General features: G+C 42.1%; 1 protein-coding gene across 6 annotated transcripts in view; it reads right to left on the bottom strand.

The window, feature by feature from the left end:
• KALRN (kalirin RhoGEF kinase) overlaps positions 1–17,073 on the bottom strand; it is a 746,508-nt gene that overhangs the window by 433,286 nt on the left and 296,149 nt on the right. For all 6 annotated transcript variants that reach the window (XM_043525781.1, XM_043525782.1, XM_043525784.1 and 3 more), the window contains exon 5: positions 14,972–15,484. In XM_043525781.1, coding sequence (XP_043381716.1) covers positions 14,972–15,484 — 513 coding nt within the window. The remainder of the gene's footprint in view (positions 1–14,971; positions 15,485–17,073) is intronic.

The following is a 17,073-nucleotide window of genomic DNA, read 5'->3' as shown; positions in this document are numbered from 1 at the left end:
CAAACACATGGCTCCCTGAGCACCAGGCCCTAATAATTTGTTATAATCAAGGATGATTCGGACAGTGCTGCCAAACCTGCAGCAGTGAAGTGAATCCAGGTGACAGGGACCCAGCCAAAGCTACTGTGATCCTTACTGATCATGCTCCAGTGTGTGAGAAATAGTTGCTTTGTGCTGACACAACTTTGTGTTGATTACTTGAGCCCTAGGGACATCCAAGACTACTTTGTGACTGTGAGTGAGATACATCACTCTTGTTTGGCAGGAAATCTTGATCCACTTTTCTCACAATGCTCTCTGCAAACACATTTATGCATGCACATAGATAGCAGTTCTGTATTTCTTCAGTTCTGGATTCTTTATCTAGTCTTCTGCTCTATTGCCCTCCCCAGCTGGCATTGCACAGGAATGCAGAGTGTGGGTAGGAGTGAAAGTCACACACCGAATCTTCGGTTTTTCAGTCAGAAGCCCTCAATCTAGTGACTTTGTGAAGGGCCTTAAATTCACTGAACTAACCCTGGTTACAGTAACTTTTTGTGTGTTCAGATTCTTTGGAAAGACCCTCATTGGGGTGTTCACTTACAGTACTATGGTGATAGGGTGGCCAACTTTCTAATTTGTGAAAACCAGACACTGAATGCCGGAACCTCCCCTGCCCTCTGCTCCGCCTCTTTACCTGAGGCCCCGCCCCTTCTCCACCTCTTTCCCTTGCCAGAGTTGTCCCTGAGTGCTCCTCCAGGCTTCAGCAGCTGCTGCTGTTCTTCCTTCCTCCTGGTGGCAGAGGCTGGTTACTGCAGGTAACTGGACTTTTAGTGTCTGGTCAGCAGTGCTTTCTGGTCATAAACCAGGCACCTGCCAACCCTATATGGTGATGATGATGGTACAAGTCCATAGACAGAAAATATCCTGCATACTGAGTATTGTATGTATTCCACTATGACATTACTATACTTTATTGAATTCTAAATCCTTTAACAATTTAGTCCACAATGTAAACACATTACTGTTATTACTTTTAACAATTTAACACAAAAGTTCATAAAAAAAATTCCTGCATCAATGAATCCTAGCACTATATTAGTAAAATATATTAACCCATCCAGCAAGCATGTATTTCTTCTCAGCATACAGCAGCTTTACAGTCCCTCACCCCTCCCTATCTCTTCCAATATGCATATGGCTTCCCTCCAACTTCTGATTCTTCACCGAAACCTTCTCAGGACCCATTCGCTCCCTTTCCTGATCACCTTACCGCTAGTCAATTTTGAATCACTTAGAGGAGAGGAAAGTGATCAGGAACAGTCAACATGCATTCACCAAGGGCAAGTCATGCCTGACTAACCTAATTGCCTTCTATGATGAGATAACTGGCTCTGTGGATGAGAGGAAAGCAGTGGACGTGTTATTCCTTGAATTTAGCAAAGCTTTTGACACGGTCTCCCACAATATTCTTGCCAGCAAGTTAAAGAAATATGGCCTGGATGAATGGACTATAAGGTGGATAGAAAGCTGGCTAGATCATCGGGCTCAATGGGTAGTGATCAATGGCTCCATGTCTAGTTGGCAACCGGTATCAAGCGGACTGCCCCAAGGGTCGGTCCTGGGGCTGGTTTTGTTCAATATCTTCATTAATGACCTGGAGGATGGTGTGGATTGCACCCTCAGCAAGTTTGCAGATGACACTAAACTGGGAGGAGAGGTAGATACTTTGGAGGGTAGGGATAGGATACAGAGGAACCTAGACAAATTAGAGGACTGGGCCAAAAGAAATCTGATGAGGTTCAACAAGGACAAGTGCAGAGTCCTGGACTTAGGACAGAGGAATCCCATGCACTGCTACAGATTAGGGACTGAGTGACTAGGCAGCAGCTCTGCAGAAAAGGACCTAGGGATTACAGTGGATGAGAAACTGGATATGAGTCAACAGCGTGCCCTTGTTGCCAAGAAGGCTAACGGCATTTTGGGCTGTATAAGTAGGGGCATTGCCAGCAGATCGAGGGCCGTGATCGTTCCCCACTATTCGACATTGGTGAGGCCTCATCTGGAGTACTGTGTCCAGTTTTGAGCCCCACACTACAAGAAGGATGTGGAAAAATTAGAAAGCGTCCAGCGGAGGGCAACAAAAATTATTAGGGGGCTGGAGCACATGATTTATAAGGAGAGGCAAAAGGAACTGGGATTGTTTAGACTGCAGAAGAGAAGAAAGAGGGGGGATTTGATAGCTGCTTTCAACTACCTGAAAGGGGGTTCCAAAAAGGATGGCTCTATACTGTTCTCAGTGGTAGCAGATGACAGAACGAGGAGTAATGGTTTCAAGTTGCAGTGGGGGAGGTTTAGGTTGGATATTAGGAAAAACATTTTCACTAGGAGGGTGGTGAAGCACTGGAATGTGAATGCATCCGATGAAGTGAGCTGTAGCTCACGAAAGCTTATGCTCAAATAAATTTGTTAGTCTCTAAGGTGCCACAAGTACTCCTTTTCTTTTTGGGAATACAGACTAACATGGCTGCTACTCTGTTACCTACGGAGGTGGTGCAATCTCCTTCCTTAGAGGTTTTTAAGGTCAGGCTTGACAAAGCCCTGGCTGGGATGACTTAGTTGGGGGTTAGTCCTGCTTTGAGCAGGGGGCTAGACTAGATGACCTCCTGAAGTCCCTTTCAACCCTGATATTCTATGATTCTAGGATTCTAATGGCAACCTATCTCCCTAGTCAGCTTTCAAACGGTTTTCTCACAGGCCTGCCACATGTGTTCCCAAAAGGTTCATTGCCCCCTGCTGGAGTCTAGCTCAACATTTCAATCAAACCCTGGCAGCAAGCAGGCAGATTGTATGCAGAACAGGCATGGATAAGTGAATGTTTCCAGCAGCCGGTTGGCGAGACTGGTTTAGGCTCCCCTGGGTAACTGTGCCATCATGCCCCTGCTCCTCACTAAGAGAAATCTTCCTCCCTGAGCTGTAATGTACCAGAAAGTTGCCCATCCCCTGGTGTTATGCCCTTAGGAACTAGACAGTGTAGTAAGAGTTAATATGTAATCATGAAAAAATCACTTATAAATAGGAGCATTCTGCCATTTCATATAAACCTACTGTAGATCTTTTTCAAAATCTCTTGATACTCTGCCGACAGAAGGAAAAATAAATACGACTCTGGGAAGGGAAGATGCCACAAGTGATCTTACCGTTGCCATAGGTGCTGGAACTAGTGGTTCTGGGGTTGCTGCTGCACCCCCTGGCTTGAAGTGGATTCCATTATATACAGGGTCTACAGTTTGGTTCAATGGCTCTCAGCACCCCCACTACAAAAATTGTTCCAGTGCCCCTGACAGTTGCTCATCTTTTTAATCTTTCTCATGCTGTTATTCCAGAAAGCCAGAGAGGATCCATTTCTAGGAAATGCCTCTCTGCACAAAAGCATCAACTGCAGTTTTCTAAGGGACATTTACTGTTGCTCTTCTTAATGGACTGTAATAAAATAAACTGCCTCCTATTAGCAAGAAGGATCATGTCATCAGCTCTGTAATGTCATTTTATTACAGCACATGCAGCATCAGAATTTTTAAGTGCAGTATAAAAGGAAGTAATACTTGAAATGTATCATACTCCTGGTTATGAACGCACAAATAGGGTACCCTCTCTCCAAAGAAAAAGGCAGCAAGGTTGTACTATTTACTTTTGCATTGCAATGGAGTAGTGTCCTTTTTCCTAATGTAGAGGGTACACGGCAATCATGATTGCTGCTATTCACCAAATGTTCAACACTGGAGAGACAGAGGAAGCCCATAAACATTCTTCTCTCTAGAGGGGAATGATCCATTCATGTGCTGTCATACTTAGAGACCATGGTGATGAGCATGGTATAAATACTCAGCTTTGATAGCTACTGAACAACCACAACACCCATTGACTTCAGTGAGAATTGAAGGTTCTCAGCAACTCTGAAGAGTCACTCAGCACCTCATTAGGTCCAACCGTATATTGGGAAATATGAAACTTCTTCTGGAGCTTCAGAATAATTCCACACATAGGGCTTTTCCTGTTCTTTCTGAAATCAATGAGTTTTTCCACTGGCTTCTGTGGGAGAAGGAGCAGGGCAATGCATGAGTCATGCACAGTCATCTACTGACCTTTAACCCCAAGTTACCTTCTTTATGGGAAGAATTTTAAGCACCAAAATAAGGAGCTAGATTATCAAAAAGAGTTCATCTTGCTCTTTCTCCCAGGGAAAGGTTTATGTAGCATCCTTCAGGAGCTCTCAGGGTAGGTCTCTCTCTCTGCCATTTCAGGTCCCATCTGAGCTGTGAGGCTCCCTTTTAAGCCCCATCTCCAGCAGGAGCACACTCTGCAGGTGGGGATAGGCAGGGCCACCTGGGTCCAAAGTTGCTCCTTATACCCATCACTTCCAGTGTGCAGTTTATATACCCCCAACAGTGTCTCATGTTCCTATGGCTGCCACTTTTTGGAGTTTATCCCTTTCAATAGCCTTTCAAATACACTGAGGGGGCTGGAGGGATATGTGATCAGTCTTGTCTTATGTCTTGTCTCCCACTAGTGGCTGGCCCTAGTGGTTAGTACAGCATGCTACTTACAGTGAAGGGAGCTCTTTCTTAGCTCAAGTGATACAGCCTTGTGGCACTAGTTCAATCCCAGCTAATGTCCATGTTGTCAGTATGTTAGTGGCCAATATTTATTGCATCGTAGTAATTGTTTCCCACTTGGATATATAAAGACAGTAAAGATGAAATGGGACCACCCCATAATAATCAGGAAATTCCTACAAATTTGGGGTGGAAGCCAGCCCTAAAGTATTTCCAGAAGGGTTGGCGAGTACACAACCTGATAACAAAGACACAATATTTTTTGTCTTTTTGGTATGTTTATGCTTGTCTGATTTTTTTTCCTTCTCCTTGTCCAAAAATCAACCAGGCAATTAACATTTCTCAGATATTTCAAATAGCTGGATCTATGTTGACTGTGGTTTGTGTTTTAAACAATATTCCATTTAGACCCAAGCTGCGTTTTTCATATGTTACTTATGGTTAAAAATATTTATCCACTAAAAACACAGCTAGCTAGTTTTGGTTCAGAGATGTACATATATAGTTGGTAAGGAATTAATTCGTTGGACAACGAGCGTCAGAGACCGTACTGGAGGCTGCAATGTGTTATTTATCAGCAGATCATTACAGTCAGGATTGCACAGTATGTGAATTTCCTCACATTGCTCTGCCAATGCTCCCCACATGGTTGACCTGACTGAATCACTGTCTGGTGACTTGAGCCGCAAGAAGATTTCAGTCGCCATCTGTAGATTCAATCTCGGTGCACTGCTCTTGCTCTATGTGATATCCTAACTGTTGTCCTCCCTCTGCCCCAGCATGGAAAAAACAATAATTGACTTGAGAACTAAGTTTCTCCACAGACAGCTGCGCTCCTTCTCCAAGCAATTCCAGTGACAGAAGCCTTGAGTGGGACTGCCACCCCCTCCTTTTCTTCCACCAAATGTGTGAGCTACTCAGCAGATGACGACTTTACAGACCGTCTGGTTCCTGACTGGAGCCTCTACTCACTCAACAGAAAAAACAGTCATATTTCTTACAGGTATCTAGTAAACTTTTTTGGACACTGAAAGGAGCTCAACTGGTTGACCCAGTTTTCATAGGGTTAGTAACCCCATCCTGAGGAACTGCAGTTGTTTCTTCATAAGGAGAATAATAATGCTGAAAGGTGAACTATCACAGAAGCCTTTTGCTTTGAACAGTTTAAGTGACTATCCAGTGGTTTTAATTTAAAAATATCCTTATAAGCAGTGACAAAAGTGAATCACCTTGCTTTGAAGGGAACACCAATGGTATCCAAATACTGAGAGTTTCAAAAAGTAACCTATCCTAAAAATTAGGTCGTTTCCTGCTCCCCATCCCACCTTGATAAAAACATCTGTCAGGCAAATGACGGCACTTTGTTAGCCCTGTTAGTCAGAGGTGTCTGTGAAAAATGGAAAGTTGTTCTTCACCCTTTCACTATTAGAGCTGATTTTCTAAAATACCATCCAAGCAACATACAGAGATATTAAAAAGGTATTTATTTATATTCCGCTTCTTACATAGCAGGCTGAACTTGCACAGTACATCAGAGTCACTATTCAGTGATGACCAAATAAGTGAGTGACACATCCAGGTTACAAGGAAACAGTAACATACCTCCCCTGGAGGTAAAGAGAACCCAGTCCCTGCTGCAGGACCTTCTTGCCTACTGCTACCACACTATCAGGAGAGAGCAGAGTTCACCAGGCTAATGGAGGGACCAGGACCCTTTAAACTTAAACACACTGTCACAGGATATTAGGAGCAGTGGCTGTTTATACGATGGACTCTGTACATCTAGGATGGAGTTTAAGCATCTGTGCAGTATGGCATCTGGTTAATATTAGAATACAAAAGTCACAGCAAACTGACCCTCCCTCTTTAAGAGAGTACAAGGCTTTCCTCTGTTGCAGTCCAAAATGAGGTAGAGAAGGCAAGACTAGCTTTTCAGCCCGGTCACACAGTGCTTGAATCAAGGTTTGGTGCTTAGTTATTAAAATGACAGATGCATATGAAATTCCTAAAATAGCTAACACCACCTTTATTAAACAAGAATTGCTTCAGACTGCATGGGCCTGTGATGTGGCAGATCTCCACCCCAGTGTGGAAGGAGTTAAAGAGCTCCTCTTGGCACAGTAAGCCTTAAACCATTGCATTTGTGTGGCCTATCAAGCCTGGAGTGGGGCAGGTCCATACAAGGGAGGATCCTTATGTAACACTGACAGACCCTGGTCGTGGTCGGGCAGGATCGAACCTGGGACCTCTGGAGCTTAGTGCATGAGCCTCTACTGCATGAGCTAAAAGCCAAGTGGCTGTTAGCTAAGGCTGCAGAGCAGACTCATTTCATGTCTCTCTTTAAGTGGTCTCAGTGGCACTAGATGGGACAGAACACCACACACAGAAGGTGTGTGGGTTACACTTACTCAGTGCAGCGCAGCACTCTGAAGGAGCAGGACTACAACTCAGAGATCCCTGGCCCCTGGCAGCAGGGATTGCTGATGGGGGAAAACAGTCTGAGAGCCTTGGCTACGCAAGCCCTCTCAGAAAGAAGGGCTGGTACTTCTCTCTCTCTCTTTCGAGGGGTGGGCGGGTCTTCCCAAAGGCCTAGACCTCTGCTTTTTGCTGGCTGTGAAAACACACTGACTTTTTGTTTGGAAAAAAGAAAAGGAGTACTTGTGGCACCTTAGAGACTAACCAATTTATTTGAGCATAAGCTTTCGTGAGCTACAGCTCACTTCATCGGCTGCATACTGTGGAAAATACAGAAGATGTTTGTTTTTATACACACAAATCATGAAAAAATGGGTGTTTATCACTACAAAAGGTTTTCTCTCCCCCCACCCCACTCTCCTGCTGGTAATAGCTTATGTAAAGTGATCACTCTCCTTACAATGTGTATGATAATCAAGGTGGGCCATTTCCAGCACTTTGATTATCCCACCTTCATTGATTACCATACACATTATAAGGAGAGTGATCACTTTACATAAGCTATTACCAGCAGGAGAGTGGGGTGGGGGGAGAGAAAACCTTTTGTAGTGATAAACACCCATTTTTTCATGATTTGTGTGTATAAAAACAAACATCTTCTGTATTTTCCACAGTATGCAGCCGATGAAGTGAGCTGTAGCTCACAAAAGCTTATGCTCAAATAAATTGGTTAGTCTCTAAGGTGCCACAAGTACTCCTTTTCTTTTTGCGAATACAGACTAACATGGCTGTTACTCTGAAACCTGTCTTTTTGTTTGGACTACTTTAATGCCCCCTGCAAGGGAGCAGATGTCCTGAACAGCATAGTCAGAGGGCTGTGCCCTGGACTCAGAGAGGAGCAGTGGCCACCCTCTCCCCAAGAGGGTGCTAGAGAGGCACAGCATACTACAGGCCTAGAAAAGCTGAGTAAGTCTCTGAGTCCCTGTTTAATGTACACTAATAGAGATCCCTAAAGGAATCAGCTGCCAGCAAGACTTACCATCAGTATAAACATCTGCAGATCCCGACCCAAGTTAAAATACTGACACCAATGGCTATTTAGGGAGGGGTTCCAGCCTGCTCCGTCAGAATCTCTGTGGGGTCCCTTCTCCCATTACCACACCCAAAGAGCACATCATTACTGGTGAGCTCACAGAAAGTCTGAGAAACCCAAACCTGAAATGCACTCTAGCAGCTGCCCACAGGAACTGGAGGTATACAGGCTCTTCTAGGTCAGTATTTTGACATGAGGATGTTTTTAAATGGTAAGGCAATGTCATAATGCCAATATTCAAAAGACAGTAACCATGATGTGCATATTCAGGAGGGGTAGAGTTGACTTGGTCATGACTAGTTGAGAGGGCCCCAGATATCTGCTGGCTTGCCAAATGCAGGCTCTCAGCTGGGCACCTGCCAGTAATATATGCAAAGAACCTAATTTGTCACGGACAAATAGATTTGTATTGTCCTTTCTCTCCACTCTTCCTGACAGTTCCTTTTTCATGAGCTGGCAAGGGACTGAAATTTTGGATGCTTGCAAATTTTCCTTTAATGCTTAAAAATGGCACTGGGCAATAAGTATTAGAGGAAGCTCTATTTGAAAGTCATAGAATCACAGGACTGGCAGGGACCTCGAGAGGTCATCTAGTCCAGTCCCCTGCCTCATGACAGGACTAAGTACTATCTAGACCATCCCTAACAGGTGTTTGTCTAACCTGCTCCTAAAAACTCCAATGATGGAGATTCCACAACCTCACTAGGCAATTTATTCCAGTATTTAACCACCCTGACAGTTAGGAAGTTTTTTCTAATGGCTAACCTAAACCGCCCTCACTGCAATTTAAGTCTACTGCCTCTTGTCCTATTCTCACAGGTTAAGGAGAACAATTTTTCTTCCTTCTCCTTGCAACAACCTTTTATGTACTTGAAAAGTGTTATGCCCCACCCCTCAGTCTTTTCTTCTCCAGATTAAACAAACCCAGTTTTTTCAAACTTCCCTCAGAGGTCATGTTTTCTAGACCTTTAATCATGTTTCTTGCTTCTTCTCTGGACTTTCTCCAATTTGTCCACATCTTTCCTGAACTGTGTCTGAGGCCTAATCAGTGGGGAGTAGAGCGGAAGAATTACTTCTAGGGTCTTGCTTACAACACTCCTGCTAATACATCCCAGAATGATGTTTTCTTTTTTTGCAACAGTGTTACACTGTTGACACACATTTAGATTGTGATCCACTATGACCCCCAGATCCCTTTCCGCAGTACTCCTTCCGACGCACTCATTTTCCATTTTGTATGTGAGCAACTGTATGTGATTGTTCCTTCCTAAGTGGAGTACTTTGTATTTGTCCTTATTGAATTTCATCCTATTTACTTCAGACCATTTCTCCAGTTTGTCCAGGTCACTTTGTATTTTAATCCTATCCTCCAAAGCACTTAGATTCATAGATTCATAGATATTTAGGTCAGAAGGGACCATTATGATCATCTAGTCTGACCTCCTGCACAATGCAGGCCACAGAATTTTACCCACCACTCCTGCAAAATACCTCACACCTATATCTGTGCTATTGAAGTCCTCAAATCGTAGTTTAAAGACTTCAAGGAGCAGAGAATCCTCCAGCAAGTGACCCGTGCCCCATGCTACAGAGGAAGGCAAAAAACCTCCAGGGTCTCTTCCAATCTGCCCTGGAGGAAAATTCCTTCCCAACCCCAAATATGGCCATCAGCTAAACCCTGAGCATATGGGCAAGATTCATCAGCCAGATACTACAGAAAATTCTTTCCTGGGTAACTCAGATCCCACCCATCTAATATCCCATCACAGGCCATTGGGCCTATTTACCATGAATATTTAATTACCAAAACCATGTTATCCCATCATACCATCTCCTCCATAAACTTATCGAGTTTAATCTTAAAGCCAGATAGATCTTTTGACCCCACTGCTTCCCTTGGAAGGCTATTCCAAAACTTCACTCCTCTGATGGTTAGAAACCTTCATCTAATTTCTAGTCTAAATTTCCTGGTGGCCAGTTTATATCCATTTGTTCTTGTGTCCACATTGGTACTGAGCTTAAATAATTCCTCTCCCTCTCCGGTATTTATCCCTCTGATATATTTATAGAGAGCAATCATATCTCCCCTCAACCTTCTTTTGGTTAGGCTAAACAAGCCAAGCTCCTTGAGTCTCCTTTCATAAGACAGGTTTTCCATTCCTCGGATCATCCTAGTAGTCCTTCTCTGTACCTGTTCCAGTTTGAATTCATCTTTCTTAAACATGGGAGACCAGAACTGCACACAGTATTCCAGGTGAGGTCTCACCAGTGCCACCAGTACTAAAACCTCCTTATCCCTACTGGAAATACCTCTCCTGATGCATCGCAAGACCGCATTAGCTTTTTTCACGGCCATATCACATTGGCGGCTCATAGTCATCCTATGATCAACCAATACCCCAAGGTCCTTTTCCTCCTCCGTTACTTCTAATTGATGCGTCCCTAGCTTATAACTAAAATTCTTGTTATTAATCCCTAAATGCATGACCTTACACTCTCACTATTAAATTTCATCCTATTACTATTACTCCAGTTTACAAGGTCATCCAGATCCTCCTGTAGGATATCCCTGACCTTCTCTAAATTGGCAATACCTCCCAGCTTTGTATCATCTGCAAACTTTATTAGCACACTCCCACTTTTTGTGCCGAGGTCAGTAATAAAAAGATTAAATAAGATTGGTCCCAAAACCGATCCTTGAGGAACTCAACTGGTAACCTCCCTCCAGCCTGACAGTTCACCTTTCAGTAGGACCTGTTGTAGTCTCCCCTTTAACCAATTCCTTATCCACCTTTCAATCTTCCTTGTAACCCCTCCCAGCTTCGTATCGTCCACAAACTACATAGGTATACTCTCCATGCCATTATCTAAATCATTGATGAAGATATTGAACAGAACCAGACCCAGAACTGATCCCAGTGGGACCTCACTCGATGCGTCCTTCCAACTTGACTGTGAATCACTGATAACTACTTACTGGAAATGTTTTTCCAACCAGTTATGCACCCACCTTATAGTAGCTTCATCTAAGTTGTATTTCCCTAGTTTGTTTATCAGAAGGTCATGTGAGACAGTATCAAAAGCCATGCTAAAGTCAAGATATACCACATCTACCGCTTCCCCACTATCCACAAGGCCTGTTACCCTGCGAAAGAAAGCTATTAGGTTGGTTTGACACAATTTGTTCTTCAAAAATCCATGCTGTTATTTATCACCTTATTATCTTCTAGGTGTCTGCAAACTGATTGCTTAATTATTTGCTCCATTATCTTTCTAGGTACTGAAGTTACGCTGACTGGTCTGTAATACCCCATTTGCCCTTATTCCCTTTTTATAGATAGGCACTATATTTGCTCTTTTCCAGTCCTCTGGAATCTCTTCCACCTTCCATGACTTTTTAAAGATAATTGCTAATGGCTCAGATAATCCTTGGGCAGCTTCTTGAGTATTCTAGGATGTATTTCATCAGGCTCTGGTGACTTGAAGATATCTAACTTGTCTAAGTAATTTTTAACTTGTTCTTTCCCTATTTTAGCCTCTGATCCTACCTGATTTTCACTGGCATTCATGAAGTTAGATAGTCTTTTAGCTGTAACCACTATTATTATATTATTGATATGTAGGTACCCTTTACTAGTGTGGCCTCTGAACTTAATTGAAAGTGTTCCAGTTGGGAAGATGCTGTGTGCTGCAATCCAGCCTTAGGCACCCCAACTCCCATGACACCTTGGGGAAAGAGTGAGAGACTTCCTCTTCCAGGGAGAACAGGTGGTAGGCTCCATTCTGGGAGAGGAGCAAGATTTCTGGTGTGGAGCTCTGTCCATATCAGGAGCAGCTACTAACTGCTGCTGAGAGCCTGCTGGGGCTTTGATCGAGGAGGGAGCTTCTGAGGTGGTTTGTGGCTTTTCTGGAGCCGGGGAGAGACTATTGCTGTGCCTTAAGCTAACAGAGGTGGGCCTGCAGTGAAGGAACTCTAAGTAACCCCCACTCTTGTTTGGGAAAGTACTTGCAAGGGAAAGGGCACAGCAGAGAGACTGAGTCTGAGGAGAGGCAGCATGATCTTCCCATTGAACCATGACCCAGAGCTCCTGACATTTGATGGGGCCAACTCCAATCGTCAGAGGGGTTGTGCGGCTTGTTTCCTTGGCTGGACTGATACACAGAACCAATAGAGTGCTGTCTCCAGCGTCAGATCTTCAAGCACACCCATGCAAGCGTCTAGGACTCTGAAATCCAGAGGAGTGTACACTCTAGGGTGGTGTAAATGGTTGCAGTGTAAATGCCAGGTAGATAAGCTTAATTTATTACTGTATACTATTGATTAATTGATTTTATTCAACTGCCCCCAGTGGATTTAAATTAGTAGTGACATTTAATCTTAGTCTGTTATACCCTGTTTCTTTAAATTGTTAAGTAAAGGTGTGTTAACTCTAATTTAAGTACATTGGACGTATATTATTTATAATTGGTATTTCTGAGTTAGACCCATGTCACATATTATTAATTATTATTTATTATTATTATTAGAATAGGTTTAATACTAGAGGTTCCCAAGGCACACCATTAAGTGTCTACAGGGGCCAGCCAGGTGAAGGCACCTCCAATTTAAATTCCTTTAGGAGTGAAGGGACTGCTGTAGAGTGTGGGGATAAAGGATGGGGGTTGGACTAGATGACCTCCTGAGGTACCTTCCAACCCTGATATTCTATGATTCCCACCTATCCAGCATCACCACTAGGATACTCAGAATATCCTTTAATGTCAACAACATCAGGTGCCCAGGCACATAGGTGAGTGTTGCCTCTTTTGAGTAACCCAGGGAGGAAAGGGGGTTTACAGATATTAATAATAATAATTGATGAAAATAATCATTTACATTATAAAGCACCTTCCATCTGAATGATCTACAAGTGCTTCAAAATCCATATCCATACAGCACAATTGAAATGCAGCCACCTCTGCAGTGGACAGCAGCAATCAACCAGCATACAGCTTGCCACCCAAAAGTGGAGGGGTAGAAGGGACAATTTTGGCTAACGACACTGAAGCAAAGCCATGGGCTCTTAAATGGCCATGCAGAGCAGACAGAATCTCATTTTTGTAGGACCTCATGTCAAAGATTACATGTACAGTAAACTGCATGGTACACAATCTGTCAGAAGTTGAACCCGTAACTCAATAAATCAAAGTCTTCCCAATCTGATACTTAGACCAGAAAGGCCCTCCTCTTTTGTAGCTGCCCTTCTCAGATATATTTTTTATGTGGGATGAGAACATGTGTTTGTCCTATATCTGGCTTTGCATGACTTGAGATTTTATTAAATTAGTTTTTACAATGTTTCTCCAAAAAGCTCTTAAGTGCAAGAATTAATTTGCAGTTTTTTAAAGAATATCATAGTGGATGGACTCTCTCTCTAGAGTAGCTCCATAGCATCTCCACTATCACCCTCACCTCCCAGCAAATGCTTAAGTGACACATGAATCACACAGTGAGCACAAACATCCACAGATTTGGCCTCTGGTAGAAAAACACAGAGTGACTGAATTACAGAGTTAAGGGTTCTCCATTGAGAATACCCTGCCTCTGTTGCCCAGATTTTTAAACCTACAGTAATGACTATTCATGAAAGGGCAAAGTTGGTCTCAACTGCTTCCCTGTTTCATGAAGACAGAGATAGCCTCTTCATCTGCCAAGAGCCAAAAACTGATGCAGTTTTATAGGTCAGAATCAGCACCTTGCACTGCACACAGACACAGACTGAAGTCAGTATTATGAATAATAAGAAGCCAGTTAAAGCAGATGATACTGTAATTTGACATGAATGTGTGATGGGGAGTACAAACCACACGCCGGGGAACAGTGGGTTAAGGAGCAGCTCTGGTCACAGGAGGAAATGGGAATGGAACTCTACTTGAATTGGATCATTTCTGACATATTATGCAACTAACTCTTGGTATAGCCATATTACTTACCTATGTAGATTTCTTTATATACTGTGTAAGACCACTGTGTGTTCTTTGGACGTTGTGAAGTATTAAAAATGTCAAATGAAATTTTAAGTTGCCAAAAAGATTGCATTGTACAACTTAACGTTTACATAAATCTTCAAACATGATCCCATGCTGGAGAACAGGATGAGTCTTGGACACTGACTCATCAGTTAGGTATCAATTCAAATGCCATCCTTATGTGCTGTTTAATGCAAACCAAATACATTGAGTTTACATAGTGTGGTCATTTCAGAACACTTTTTTTGTCTAATCATGTGGTTAGTTAAGTCTATCCCAAATACAATCCCCGATTTTGTGCTAGTGAACCTAAATGTCCATTTTCTTGGTACTGAATTCCATTAATTAAAAGCCTACCCGCTGTAAATCCTGCCACTCTTCTCTAGGACAGGGAGACTGAAAACATGGATCGGAATAACAATCAAGAAAAACTCATCTCTAGTTACACATTTTTCCATGGTTAGACTAGAAATATAAACAATAATCAGAGTGACTCAAATTCTGTCATTTTCCTTTTGGCATAGGACTACATGGATATATTCATAAATATCAAAAGTAACTTGAATAAAGCCCAATTTTAGATGCTAATGTCTACCAACTGTACCCACAGTGAGTAGAAAAAGCAGATTAGCTTTCGTCAGAATTGACACAGGCAGGTTATTCTTGGATCTCTGCTACTTCCAACAATTAATTCAGTGGTTTTGTTTTACGAGTCACATAAAGAACATCTGCTGGTAACTTGAGATTCATATCTCTCAATAATTCCTCATGTTGCTAATTGTAGAAAAAATAATAATGGTCATAGTACCTGTGTGTTAATAGCTCAGTAAAAGTGTTGAAGGGGCAGGTTATTCCTTACCTTCTCAGCATCTTGCTCAAAGAGTCGGAGTTGAAAGCACTGGTCTAATTTCAGTTTGCGAACATGCCACATCTGATGTAAGTGTTGCCGGGTTGAATGCAGCTTGTCCAACAGACTGGTGATCTTTGGCACAAGACTTTGGAAGTCTGCACTCCCAGGAATGCAGTTCCTACCAGAAAAACCATCGCTGCATCGTATGCATTGTAATAACCTTTGGCCCTCACGGTCCAGCTCCTCCACAGGAGCTTTGATCACTTTCTTTTTAAGCTGTGTGTGCTCATCAATCAGCCTTCTTGACCCTTCTACATCAACTGGAAATTCTTTCCTAGCCAACATTTCCTGGAGATCCTCTAGCCTTGATAATAAATGGATGGCACTGTTGAAAAACTCTTCCAAGGAGACCCGCAGCTCTATCCATTCATCGTGGTTGTAATCCAAGGATCCTTCAAACTCATCAGTCAGCTGGGAAGGATCCACAAGTTTCGCTAGGCCTTCAACAGAGACCATACTTGTCTAAGGGAGGAAAATGACACAATCTGAATTAGTTTTCATTAACCAACCAGAAATAATCCTGGAATCTGTAAATGGCATGAATGGATTATTTTCCTCATAAATATGTCACTGAAAAAACATTTCAGAGAAGACTAGAGACTATATCTAATTCCAATTAATTCAACTAGGTTTAAACCCCTTATTTTTATTTAAGTGTACTTATTCTTTTAGTGGAGAACTTTACTGGAATCAAATGCTTTTTTATTTTATTTTTAGCTAAAATGACCATCTGAGAATGCTTCTGCAGAGATTACCGTACTTTAACCCAAAGTGCATGCTCTAACTGAATATCAAAGTATGCTTACTGAAGACTGGCTATGCTGACTTACTAAGTGGATACATGATATTACACTTACTTGTCTTATCTGCATTATATGCAGCTCAATGACTGTACAGCAAAACAAGTTTTGGGCATGTGAAGGAAGGCATGTAGTCTGTCTTACCAAAATACACAGCATACTGCTGCTTATTTTCTTTCAGATTATTCCAGTTGTTTTATGCCACAGTCAGAACTCTTTCACACTACTACTTTCTACTGTGATTAAGCCAAAATCAACGTAAAAACAAAATGTAATTGGATTATTAACAAAAAAGAATAAAAGGATCCACCCATGAATCATGCAAAATCAATAAGAGACACTGTCCTAATTTATTTAGATGTTAACAAAATCAATGCCAAATAAAGGGATTTGATGTGTGGAAAGCAACTCAGAATTTGGATTTAGTAAGATGAATGGCCTAATGATGGATAGCTGTTCACATTCTTTTTATACATTCTTTTTATTGAAATATAGGCCTACATTTTCAAAACTGACTAGTGATTTGGGGGGGATCCTCCATTTTTGCATGCTCAACTTGAGAGCCCTTAGAGGGAACTGGTTTTCAGAAAGTGCCGGACATCTGACCCTTCAAAATCAGGCCCTGGGTGGTGTTTCCATTTGTACACCCAAAAAAACTGAGGCACCCAAAATCACATCAATATGGAAAATATAGGCCACTTGTTTAAATCTCTGGCCCAGTCCAACTCCTATTGAAGTCAGTGGAAAAACTCCAATTGAAGGCTATTGGTCTGAATTTGGCCCAACAATACAGGTTGCTCACTGGTACATCTAGATTGTAAACCGGTAACAATCTGTTATCCTAGTTTCCTGTGCATCTAAAAATGATTTCAGACAACTCTGCTACATATTAAAATGATTTTTTTACTGAAGATATGCTCAGATAATTATATAATCAAATTGGTCACTAAAAGGGCTATTTTAAAATTCTGTTGTAATGTTCTTTCACAAACAAGGTCATTTAAGGGAGATCAGAACAACAATGTGAAGGTAAATATGCAATTTTTAAAAGGCATTTAAAATTATATAACCTGTCAACCTGTACACTGACCCTTTAAAGAAGCAATATGATAATTCAATTTAGAGTATGATTACTTGTCAAAAAAAAGCTCTCTCCTTACTGCTAATACACCGTTTGTCAAGTCACTGCAGTACATTCTCTCCCTTATCAGCATTTTGACATGATGATATGGCAGGAGGACTTTTTATTTA

Source organism: Chelonia mydas, chromosome 11, assembly GCF_015237465.2.
Source record: "Chelonia mydas isolate rCheMyd1 chromosome 11, rCheMyd1.pri.v2, whole genome shotgun sequence".
Taxonomy (NCBI): Eukaryota; Metazoa; Chordata; order Testudines; family Cheloniidae; genus Chelonia; species Chelonia mydas.
The sequence above is the reverse complement of the archived record's forward strand: the minus strand, read 5'-3'. Positions and strand labels throughout refer to the sequence as shown.